This window comes from Otolemur garnettii, unplaced genomic scaffold (assembly GCF_000181295.1).
Source record: "Otolemur garnettii isolate 467f Iridium unplaced genomic scaffold, OtoGar3 scaffold00193, whole genome shotgun sequence".
NCBI classification, from domain to species: Eukaryota; Metazoa; Chordata; class Mammalia; order Primates; family Galagidae; genus Otolemur; species Otolemur garnettii.
Window position 1 is genome coordinate 1,986,984 of NW_003852588.1, and position 12,991 is coordinate 1,999,974.

General features: G+C 37.0%; 1 protein-coding gene across 2 annotated transcripts in view; it reads right to left on the minus strand.

Moving 5' to 3' along the window:
- PPP4R1 (protein phosphatase 4 regulatory subunit 1) overlaps positions 1-12,991 on the minus strand; it is a 75,144-nt gene that overhangs the window by 25,305 nt on the left and 36,848 nt on the right. For both annotated transcript variants that reach the window (XM_023507606.1, XM_023507607.1), the window contains one exon: positions 5,363-5,490. In XM_023507606.1, the coding sequence (XP_023363374.1) occupies positions 5,363-5,490 (128 nt within the window). The remainder of the gene's footprint in view (positions 1-5,362; positions 5,491-12,991) is intronic.

Sequence of the window (12,991 nt, forward strand, 5' to 3'; positions counted from 1 at the left end):
TAAACGAGGATGGATAAATATGTACATACATAAAAGGAAGGCCGCCCCCTTCAAACACTGTATTCCTTTAAATACACACAATAAACATTACTTAACAGGATGGCTCAATAGGACTGCACAAAAGGAGAGTGACGTTAACACCTATTCAACAGCTGCCACAGACCCAGCAATGCTCACCACAATACAACTCGCTGTTTTCAAAACCGTATTTTTACAAACATGATTTTTTAAATACAGATAAAAATATACACACACACACATATATATACACACACAAACATACATATAAATCATCTGAAAAACATATCACACAGCAATAGCATTTTAAATTCTGATGTTTCTCTTTCATTCTCATAACTATAAAATACATAGTATGTACATACAGCACAACTGTTTTACAACTGTGAAGACACTGGATTTCAAAATCTTAACCTAGAACTGGTATAACTAACTGAGTCTCTTAGGGACTTCTAAAATTCCTCATTTATTCCACAAAAATCAAGGATTAATGTAAATAACCTATACATCTACAAGATCTCTTCCCTTCCAAGGTGCTCTTGAGCTAGTGCTATTGTACAAAATACATATATCTTCTGTATGCGCAGGAATTAACATATTTCCCAATCACTTTGTCCTTATTTTAAATCATAGCATTTTATCGCCTTTTGTTACAAAGACTATTAGCAGGCTAACTGGTAAAAATGTGAATTAAGTCTACAGGTTAGGAAACAGTATTTTAACAATGTTAATTTCCTAGTTTTGGTGATTTGATTACAGTTATGTATGTTATGTCTTAGGAAATACACAGTAAAGGTTAAAAAATTCACATCCGAAACTTATTTTCAAAGAGAAAAAAAAAAGAATGAAGCAAATATGGTTAAATGTTAATACTTAGAGAATCTAGGTGACAGATATCTGAAGGATATATGAAATTCTTCCTGGTATTTTTATAATTTTTCTAACTTTAAAATAATTCAAACTAAATTCAAAAAATTATAATAAGATAGTGTTCAGCAAACAGGTAGACAGCATATGGGTAAAACCTAAAAGTCTCATCTACTATTTGACAAATTTAAGAAACTTTCATTTTAAATACATAAAATAAAACCTGATTAAAAGGTCACTCAGGCTTGGGTGCTGGCCACATACACTGGAGCTGGAGGGTTCAAATCCAGCCCAAGCATGCCAAACAACGACAACGACAACCCAAAAATAGCTGGGCATTGTGGTAGGCGCCTATAGTCCCAGCTACTTGGGAGACTGAAGCAAGAGAATCACTTAAGCTCAAGAGTTTGAGGTTACTGTGAGGTATGACATCATAGCACTCTACTGAGGGCAACATGGTGAGATTCTGTCTCAAAAAAATAAATGAATAAATAAAAGGTTAATCAGTATGTAAAATCCAGGGGCTTGAAGTTTCTTGACTACTATCTCACCTTAGCATTAAGATTAAATGTTAATATTCTTAGCTGCAAAAACAAAAGGACTGTCTCAACAAATGTAAACATACTAGTTTTCCAACTTAAAACTCTTAGTACAATTTTTAAGAGAAAACAAGGAGACACAAAAAAGTTTTCCCTAGTATAATATTAAATTCTGGGGGGAAATACTACAGGTATGGATTCAAAGTGTCAAAAGCATAAATTCTCAAATTCTTTCTAATTTTTTTTTTCTTTTTTGAGACAAGAGTCTCACTTTGTTGCCCCCGGGAGAGTGCTATGGTGTCACAGCTCACAGCAATCAGACTCCTGGGCTCAAGCAATTCCTTTGCCTTAGCCTCCTGAGTAGCTGGGACTACAGGCACCCGCCTCAACACTTGGCTTTTTTTAGAGGCAAGGGTCTTGCGCTAGCTCAGGCTGGTCTCAAACCTGTGAGCTCAGCTGATCTGCCCACCTCAGCCTTCCACAGTGCTGAGACTATAGGCGTGAGCCACCAGGCTTAAATTCTAACTTTACCTAGAGCTGGATAACAGTCAATGCAAACTCTAGCTGCTAAATGCCAAAATTCAGATATTCTCAATTGCCAAACTTCTAAATGCTACTATTATAGAAGACAAACATTGTTTTGAAAATTGAGGACCTTTGTGATTCTGCGTAATGGGAGAATTATCCTATCTCCTAAGAGATACAGCTATCAAGAGGACCAGAGGGTAGGCAAGAAACCTAAGATACTGTTCAGCAAGAGGGGGAGGAGCAAATGGCTAACACCTGTAAGGCCCCATCAACTACTGCCTCATAAATTTAAGAAACTTCCTTGATCTTAGCCAAAAGGCCTAATGTGCATGATACAAGAGTACATTTCAAAACTATTATGAAATGAGTATAACTGTGATGGATGTGTTACCTAGTTCAATGTAAACATTTCACGCTATATATCAAAAGCAGTACCCTGAACCCCAGAAATGCAGCAATGTAAAAGTTATGAGTTAATAAAAAATAATTAAAAATTAAAAAGAAACTTCCATTTAAAATATACAAAAGAGAACCTAATTAAAAAGAGCCCTAAGTGTCTTTTTGTACTTACATAAGTTTACAATTCATGTCCTTAGAGTTCCTGACTAGAGACAATGGACCTAGAAAATTAAGCATAAGTATTTCATGGAGAAAATGACTTGTGCAGCATCTGACTAACAAAGCACTGTTATCCTGAAATGAAAGCAAAGAAAATTCTTCAGGATACACCTTTCAAGTAATGTGAACTAATTATGTGAAATTTCAACATTAGTAAATGTTTGTGCTAATTTTATCAATTTTATTTTCACATAGTTAGCATTAAGCTAATCTGACAAAAAAATGGTTCAGTTCCATCAGGTTTTTGAAACCAAATCCGAATTTCCTGGGAATAATTCACTCAAGATGCATTATGCGCCAACTAAGTTCCAAGCCCATGAAGGTGTCAGCACAAAGACGAGAACTAGATCACTACAATGGATGGGTTTGGGATCAATGGGATTACACATAACTACACAATTTGAAAGACATGGTTGAATATCAGTGCTCTAATTCCAGTGTTATTACAAAGACAAAAGCTTTGAATTTCCTGAAAAAGTCAGGAAAGGATCCTGGAGGTATTGAGTTGAGTGTGGTTATAGTGCTGACCTTATCACTTTTTTAAATGAGGGTGTGGATGAGACATGGTGCCTCCTAGGGAGCAGCAAGCATCAAACCGGGGAGCACCACACACGGTAAGCACAGTGCATGCAGAAAACAGCCCCTGTTCCACTACACATAAGAGAATGCTTACTGTACGTACTTTTAAATGCCAGTTTAAATGTTTAATCCTGCTTCTGGAAGTAGCTTTTGTCAGCACTTTCAAAGAAGTATTAACAGCCTGATCCAAGGAAAGTAAAAGGTAAATCTCATACATATATAAAGTCAGATGTTCATAATCAATAAATGCTATGAGAGTATTAAAATGATAGTAAATGTTTCTAGGTCAGATGAAACACTAAGCAATAAATAAATAGTAGAAATATACTGCTAAAAACTTGCTTTCAATTTCTAAGATACTTGTTCAAGAAATGTTAATTCTAGGAAACTGAGAGGACCATAAGAACAGGAACCAAGTTCTATCTTTCCTGCTACAGTTTCTGGTTCATAGTAGGTGCTCAGTTAATTCTGGCATAATCAATCAGTCAATCAATCTTAAATAACACAACAGTGTTAGGAGTACTTAAAACAAAAGTCAGTATGTTGTTTAAGGAAAGCATTACAAACTAATGGTTCTGAGAATTATTAATACACAGGTCTAATTCTCCACAAAGCTAGGAAGTCAAACTATGCAAAAGCTTTTGCAATATTTAACATATTTCCTTCCCTAGACAGGAACTCTCTCTTCCATATCATTAACATAATTCAATAAAGTTTAATACAGTGATGATCCAATGCAACAAACAGCATCTACTTTGAAATTAAGACATACATCTCATTACAACGGGAGAATTAAAAACTAAACTACCTACAAACAGCTCTTCCAAGAATGCTATATACCAGTAGTCAGCAAACATAGCTTGGATAGCCACGTCAACTGTTTGTGTCGATAAAGCTTTTACGGGAACACAGCCAATCCCATTCATTTAAGTAATGTTGATGGCTGCTCACATGCTGCAAGGCAGAGTTGAGCACTTGTGACAGATAACGAAAATATTTACTACCTGCTCTTTCACAGGAAGTCTGCCAACCTCTGTCTTATATATTGTCTGTAAATGTCTACTTTCCCTTACTAGACCCTTTCCAAATTTAAAAATACAAGTTATATAACAATCTTCAGTACATTTAAATAGATACTTTAAAAAGTATGCTACTTCAAAAATGAAAAATAGACAATATCCCCCCATCCCCATCATCATTTTTGTAAAACTCCTTGCAGTAGTTCTGTCAAAAGAACTAACAGGCTTTGTTTGCTAGGAAGACAGGGTTGAGTGATTTTTCTTCCTTTACAAAAACAGTACCTCAGGTTTGTTTGGCTATTCAGCAGGACAGTAGGAGAACAGGCAAAAAGGTAAAACAAGGCAGCAGAGAAGAAAGGAAGAACTGCCAAATCAAAACACCAAGAAAGCAAATATCACAGTATCAAGACCTATAGAAGAAAATGTCCATTAGCATCATGACAAGGGAGGGACAAGACACTACGGCTACTCAAGCATTACAGTAGGGACTGTTTCAAAAACATGTACCAAAATCATTTCAAATGCTTAACTATAGAAGTTTGTGCACATTCCCATGTTCTAAGTTAAGCTTGACTCGGTTTTTCCCCAAAGCATATATTATAATGAATACTAAAAATTAAAATGCAATAGAAACTTGTTAAGGCAAATCTAAAAAAAAATGAGAGTTGACTCTTTAAGCTCTGTTTAAAAATTTGGTTGCCCTATTAAGACTAATACACTTAAAACTGAGTGCAAATATACATTAATAAGTACACTAGGTTGATGCTAATCATTCAAATGGGTTCCTCCAAATGGAGAGATTACAATAAACCTGTAAACAGAGACCCCAAGATCCACCATTAAATGATTTGACTGGAAAGAAAAATAAAACATATTCCTAAGGTAGGTTTTAATCCTTAAAAACAAATTTTAAAAACCAAATCCTATATACAGCATGTAACAATCACCTATATATTCTAAATTTATCACACAGTTTACTGGATAAATAATTCTTTAAACTTATCAAAATACCATAGAATTTACCATCTGGAGTTTGCTTTGTGCTAGGCATCACGTCAGCCTGTTACATGTATCTTCTCATTCAATATGTAACTAACCAAAAAGACACTTAACAAATGTAAAATAAAACTCTAGAAAAATATTTACTGAAAGAGTTGAAATACTATTCACAAGCAGTACAATTTAAAATTGTACCTATTTCTGTCTTCTACTGATATATCTTCTGAACTTTTGCTTTCTTCCTTAAAATACTGGCCTGAGCTAGATGGATTAGCGAAAGTAGATATGAAAGGTCCCAGAGACTGAAAAGCTGCTTGGCGAACCTAGGAAGAAAAAGAAGACAATAATTACCCGTTCAGAAAAGGATTTATATATACCAGGTGGCCATATAGTTCAGGTGCAATTTAAAATAGTGTGCAAATTTAAAATTGCACACGAACTTTATGACCACCATGTATACAAATACACACAGACATATACACATTTAATAATCTACCTTTCATATATCAAATTATGTTTCAGATAATAACCTTTTCTAAAAGAAACCCAAATTCAGAACTATAAATCTATAGTAGATGGGATTAAGATTAAAAAGAAAAAAGAACTATATATCACTCTTCAGTTATGATTTAAAAATCTACCCCTCATAACAATTTTGGAACTCTTTTTCTAGAATAGCTGTCAGAGCTGTCATCATATTAAGTCTAGCAATTAAGTCTGTGAACTCATCCTAGAAAAAGAGCTTGAGAGGATGGACTAGGTGCTGGCATTGGTGCATACTTTCCCAAGGGGAGTACTTTGAAGATAACTATAGGGATATTCAGCAATGAAGTATATAGCACTTTTGCTAGAATGAGTTCATGAATCCACTTAACTGTCAACCTCATATACTCAAGATCAAAAAAAATGAAAAAAAACCCATGCCAAACAAAAGATAATAAAGCAATAAAGTCACAAAATGTGATAATATTGAATGTTTTCAGGTGGGACAGACTGTAACCTTTTTTTCCTACATAAAGGCAAGGCAGATATACCAGAACTACACACATAGAACCTATGGCACAAAGATCTGGGAACACGTATTACTGTTCTCAATGATGGTCTCATGTAGGAGGGGTGATAAGGAAGTTATAGATCAGAATTTTTTTAATACAAAACACTGGAAAAGGAGAAGTTTTATTAAAGGAAGGAAGGAGAGACACAATCCAAAACAGGTGATCTTGACCAAAAAAACTGGTATGTTACTAAAACCCTGACTTTGCCACAGATCAGTTCTTCTTTTTTTTATTTTTATTTTTGGTTTTTTTTTGAGATGGAGTCTCACTATGTCACACTCAGTAGAGTGCTGTAGCGTCATAGCTCACAGCAACCTCAAACTCTTGGGCTTAAGCAATTCTGTTGCCTCAGCCTCTCGAGTAGCTAAGACTATGGGCTCCCACCACAACGCCCAGCTATTTTTTGTTGCAGTTGTCGTTGGTTAGCTGGCCTGGGCCGGATTTGAACCTGCCAACTTCAGTGTATATGGCTGGCACCATAACTACTGTGCTATGGGAGCCGAGCCACAGATCAGACCTTCTGAAGTTTAGCATTCCTTTTCTAGAAAAACGGTATAACAATAACTTTTTTACAAGTTTTAAAGTAAGGGTTATATGTATATATTTTACATGGGCAAATAAATGTAAAGTTTATCTACTATTTTTATTTGCCTACTTAGAGAAGCATATACAAAATGATTCAATAGGTTAAAAAAAAGTTAGAATTAAGTACATGACAGAGAAAAGAATAGCTTGTGAACTTAGGGATTTTTCCTCTTTATAAGTCAACTTTACCGCCATAAAACATAAAAGGTCACTTTTTAAATTATATGTGCCAATTTAGTCTTTTCTGGATACTGTTAAATCTCTGAGCTTGTTCCCAATGAAGGGCATGTAAAACTTATTTAAATCATTAGTTTATTCTATCATTAGAATGAAAATAGTTTAACGTGAAGATAACACCTACGAGCATCCAGTAAGAGTTAATTAAATCACACTGTTAAAGATTAATCTACCTCTTGAGTTCACAAAAACAATGAAATCCAATACAATCAATTCCCCAGTATCATTCTACAGTTACAATGCAGTCAGGATTAGAATCCATGTTCCTTTACTCGCCAACACATTCTGTTGCATATAACTGAGCAATTTTCCAACACTATAAAAACATTTCTACTTTTGAGCTATTCATCAAAATGAAGTGATTTTAAGCTACTATTATTTTTATTAATTCCAATGACTTTAAGAAACAATAAACAGCTCACTGATTTTTTTTTTTTTTTTGAGACAAGAGTCTTACCCTGCAGCCCTGGGTAGAATACCATGGGGTCATCATAGCTCACAGCAACCACAAACTCTTGGGCTCAAGTGTTTTTAAACAAAGGTTCTGAAAACCACTAAAAAATTCACAAGTCACTTAAAGAATTAAAGAATTTCATAAATAAACTTTCAATTCAATCTTAACTTTTGAGAAAATTTAACCTAGTAGATGAATCTTCCCCAGAAAATTTAACAATTTTCCTACAGAAGTCTATCTTCTCTTTCTTTTGAACCTAAACAGCCATAGGATTTACATATAAAAGTGTGTACGTATGTCTCTCAAATAGGTAAAGAATATACAGTTGACCCTTCATTTGCCTGGGCTCATAGATTTAACTCAACTACAAACTGAAAACGTAGTTAGGATGGCTTGGTGCCTGTAGTTCAGTGCGTAGGGCGACAGCCCATACACCAAGGCTGGTGGGTTCGAGCCCAGCCCGAGTCTGCTAAACAGCAGTGACAATTGCGAGCAAAAAATAAAATGTAGCCAGGCATCCTGGCGGGAACCTGTAGTCCCAGCTACTCGGGAGGCTGAGGCAAAAGAATTACTTAAGCCCAAGAATTTGAGGTTACTGCGAGCTGTGACACCACGGCACATAGTGAGACATATATGGAGGGCGACATAGTGAGGCTCTGTCTCAATAAAAAGAAAAAGAAGAAGAAGAAGAAGAAAACATAGTTAGGCTCACAACTACTGCATCTGTATTGAAAAGGTAGACTTTTTCTTTTCATTATTCCCTAAATACTTACTTACAGCATTTATACTATATTTGGTATTATAGTAATCCAAAGATGATTTAAGGGATTTTTAAGGATAGTGTAGTTATATGAAAATATTATGCCCTTTTTATTAATATATAAGGAACTAGAGAATCTTCAAATTTGGGTATCTGCAGAGAGTGCTGTAACCCGTCCCCACAGATTCAGAGGGAAAACGGTATATATCTAAAATGACCGAGACATCCATATTCCCAAATTAGCAGCGGATAATGCATGTAACTGATCCAAAACACCAACCAAAGGTAGTTTCAAAATGAAAATTTCAAATAAACTACGTTAATCTTTTCTAACAATCTAATACAGATTACAAAAACTTTAAAATAAAACTAAGGCTTAACAGTCTTTCCTCCTATGTCAATTGTGCTTTGGAAATGAATGCGGTAAGGTCCTGAGATTGGCGTCTGCCGCGAGAGCATGAGGACCTTGACTGACTCATGCCTCAGTTAAACATGTGAAAATTATAAAATGATCCTACAACGCCTCTAGAAAAGATCCCAAGAAAAAATAACAAATGAAGAAATATCTATTCAAGAAAATCTACAAAAATTTGGTTAAATAAGCTGAGAGTGTCTGGTATTTGAACCAAGACCATTCCCTTCTTACCCTTCCTCCACCTTAGTGAGGTGAAGACTCCACTCAGGACTGCTACAGCCAAAGACACGGGGCTGTCTCTCCCCCAGCTCCCAGTCACAGGGCTTTCTGTGTTATTCACCAGGCCCTCGGCGACCTGATGTTGAGGCCAAGTCCTGGCTGAGTACAGGTAGGGGCTCCTTTCTTCCACCCAAAATCCACTTGTAAAACAGAAGCTCCACCTTGGGCCTGGCACACTGAGAATACTGGGGCCCTCACAATTGCTGCTCCAGTTTGCAAGGCAGGAATTCCCCATTGAGAAAACCTCAGACTCCGCCCTCCCATCCCATCAAATTCCTGACATCCCAGGGTGACCATGGGCCAATCCAAATCTGTGCCTTCTGCAGGGGGGCAACAGACTTCACTAAAGCGTATAAGCCAGTCACTAAATGAATAAGCAAATATAAATAAAAAGCCTCAAGGAGGAGAGGGGACAACCAATACCAACGTTATTACACCGTATTCTCTAAAATGTCCCGTTTCCAATAAAAAATTACAACAAATGCAAAAAAACCAGGTTAGAAAAATGAAAAAATGTCAGGCATCAGAAACAGCATGTGAGAACAATAAATTTCAGACTGAAAAAGAATACTCCAAAGTATCCATTATAAATACATCCACAGAACTAAAGGAAAGCAGGATCACAGAAGTAATGAAACATAGGGGGACAATGTTGCATCAACTAGAGAATAATATCAATAAGAGGAAATCATTAAAAAAGAACCAAATATGGCTCGGCGCCTGTAGCTCAGTGGCTAGGGCACCAGCCACATATACCAGAGCTGGTGGGTTCGAATCCAACCTGCCAAACAACAACTACAACCAAAAAATAGCTGGGCACTGTGGTGGGTGTTTGTTAGTCCCAGTTACTTGGGAGGCTGAAGCAAGAGAATAGCTTAAGCCCAGGAATTTGAGGTTGCTGTGAGCTCTGACACACAGCACTCTACTGGGGGTGACAAAATGAAACTGTCTCAAAAAAAAATTAAAGAAAAAAGAACCGGGCAGCGCCTGTGGCTCAAAGGAGTAGGGCACTGGCCTCATATAACGGAGGTGGTGGGTTTAAACTCAGCCCTGGCCAAAAACTGCAAAAAAAAAAAGGAAAAGAACCAAATAGGCTGGCATTGAGAAATTCAATACATGTAGTGCCTGAGTTAAAAAATACCTGACTGACATACAACTGGCATTTACAGGTAATAAGTAAATGTACCTATTCCAACTTACATGCAAATTCAACGCAAGAACAAACCTACAGCATCTATCTTACTTGTAATCCAGGGACTGCCTGTAACTAAAATAAAAAACTCACTATATAAGCTCAAACAGTAGATTTGAAATGGCAGAACAAAGAACAGATCTATTGAAGGCAGACCTATAGAGACTATGCAGGCCACAGAACAGAGAAGTGGAAATACGAGGAGATGAACGGTGCCCCTGAGAAACGTGCACATTCAGCACACGGACATACGTACAACTAGAATACTGAAAGGACAGGGGAGAGAGAAAAGAGAAGGAAAAATATGTGCGGAAATGTCAGCTCAAAATTTCCCATTTACTGAAAAACAATTCACAAATCAAGGAAACTCAATCAACTCCAAGTAGGATAACTAAAGAGAACCAAAAATGGAGGTATCAGGGTAAAAATTCTGAAAGTCAAAGGTGAGAAAATAAAGAAAAACAGTGAAAGGAAAATGACACATCACTTACAACAGAATCCCAAAAAGATACAGCTGGCTTCTCAGCGGAAAGAGAGGAGACCAGAGGCAGTGGTCCTCAAAGTGCTCAGAGGAAAAAAACTGTTAAGCAAGAATCTCACTTTCAGCAAAGCTACCTTTCAAAACGGGTGGTAATATGAACTTTCACAAACAAAAACTGAAAATTTGTTCTAGCAGACCCACACATTACAAGAAGTATTACAGGAAGTTCTTCAGGTTAAAAGGCAAATTACTCCAATGGTACCATATTTTGTCATGTATGATGCACAGTTTTTTGCCCAAATTTTTGAGGCAAAAATAGGGATGCACATTATACATAGGTAGTACTAATTCTGTATCTATATGAATGTTTTAAATTCTTTTATTTACCCTTACGTGTTAAAAGTGATAATCTAGAGAGCAGTAACAATATCAGTTTGCAAAATAACACCCTGGAATATAGTAATCAGTTTTGTTTAACATACGGTGAACTTGCAATAAAAGCATTTTTGGCCAATGAAGAGCAACGTATTCTCTTTGTACGTTTCATGCAGTAGCTAGCAATTTAGCTGCTATTTTTACCCAAATTATTGGAAAATATCAAAACGGTTTTCATACAATACAAGCTTTAAGCTAACAGTTGTTAAATATGCAAAAGAGTATGACAACAGAGTTGCCAAAAGATACTCTGGACCTGCTCCCACAGATTGGCATCAGATTGTAGAGGCAACAGGAATCTTGTTCAGATGCCTTGGCTCAGATGCCAAGACAGAAAGGAGGTGTGGCAAGGGAGTGGCTGGAGGCAGAGCAGAAGGTAAGAACCTGGATTCTGAGGCAGCATCAAACCACATCTGTTTGACTAAGATGATACAAGAAGGTAAAAGGATTTTGCACAGGAAAAAACAGGGACACCTAAATTGTGCTTTAACTTTATGAAGAGAGAAGATTTGAGCACGAGGACACAAACAAAATTTGCCTAAGAACTTCCAGTAGCCTATAAGAATCAAGTTTTGGAGTTTCACTATCTTCAACAGACAACTCTGAGCTGTCCAACACTGCCAATATGGATGATGTCCCACTCACGCCATCCAACAGAACTGTGGACATCAAAGCAGCAAGGACAGTGGCTGTTAACACTAACGGACATAAGAAAACGTATTTCACTATTGTTCTAGCCTGTTACATAGATGGGACAAAACTACCACACATGATCACCTTTAAAGGAAAAACATTCCTAAAAGAAAAGATTCCAAGTGGAATTATTATCCACATGCATGAAAAAGTTTAGATCAGGCATCCTCAAACTACGGCTCGCGGGCCACATGCAGCCCACCTAGAACATTTATCTGGCCCACCGGCTGTTTTTGCCGCTGCTGCCTGTCCTGCTTAGCAGCCAACTCGTCCTGGGGTCTGCAGTCCGGCCCTCCAACGGTCTGAGGGACAGTGAACTGGCCCCCTGTTTAAAAACTTTGAGGACCCCGGGTCAGATGAATGAAGAAGGCATGAAAGTCTGATTTAACAAAGTCTGGTAACCAAGGTCTGGAGGATAACATAAAAAAACAGTTCTGCTTGTTTTTGATCACTTCAAACAGCATGTTACACAAAGGTGACCAGACATCCCGCTTTTGGCGGGACAGTCCCGATTTTTAACAATTTGTCCCGCATCCCGCAGCGTTTTAAAAAAGTCTCAATTTTTGGAAAGAATGCACGACAAGCTAGGGAACGGTGGGAGAACAGGAAAGGAATATACGGTTTTCAGCTGCTATTTCACCAGGATATGAGTTTTATATTATTTTTGTTCATTTTATAATGTTAAACTTTAATAATAACAAATAATTGTTAAGACTTGATTATCGAGAACTGCTTATCAAAGTTCACATTGTTGATCAGTTGTTAGAATTCGACCTCCATTGTTTGGACTTAATGAACAATGGCATTTTTTGGCATTGGCAACCATGAAAACATTTTGTAACTGTCTCTCAGACGATACACATCATACTGTGTGCTACTGCTAGTTAAACAAGTGATGTCAACAAATCAGCTGTTCAGATAATTTAGGTAAGTAGTTTATTTATTTATTTCATGAATTTAGCAGACAGTACTCATATTATTTATATTTTATAGTGGTGGCAAAAAGTCTAGCGCCAGCCTTGAAAGTGACACGACTTACGAGGTACCATTATTAAAAAAAAATATTGATAAAGAAAAGGTTAAATCTTGGGCATCAGGCTCGGCGCCTATAGCTCAACCGGCTAAGGCGCCAGCCACGTACACCTAAGGTGGCAGGTTTGAATCCCCAGCCCGGACCCGCCAAACAACAATGATGGCTGCAACCAAAAAATAGCCGGGCGTTGTGGTGGGCGCCTGTG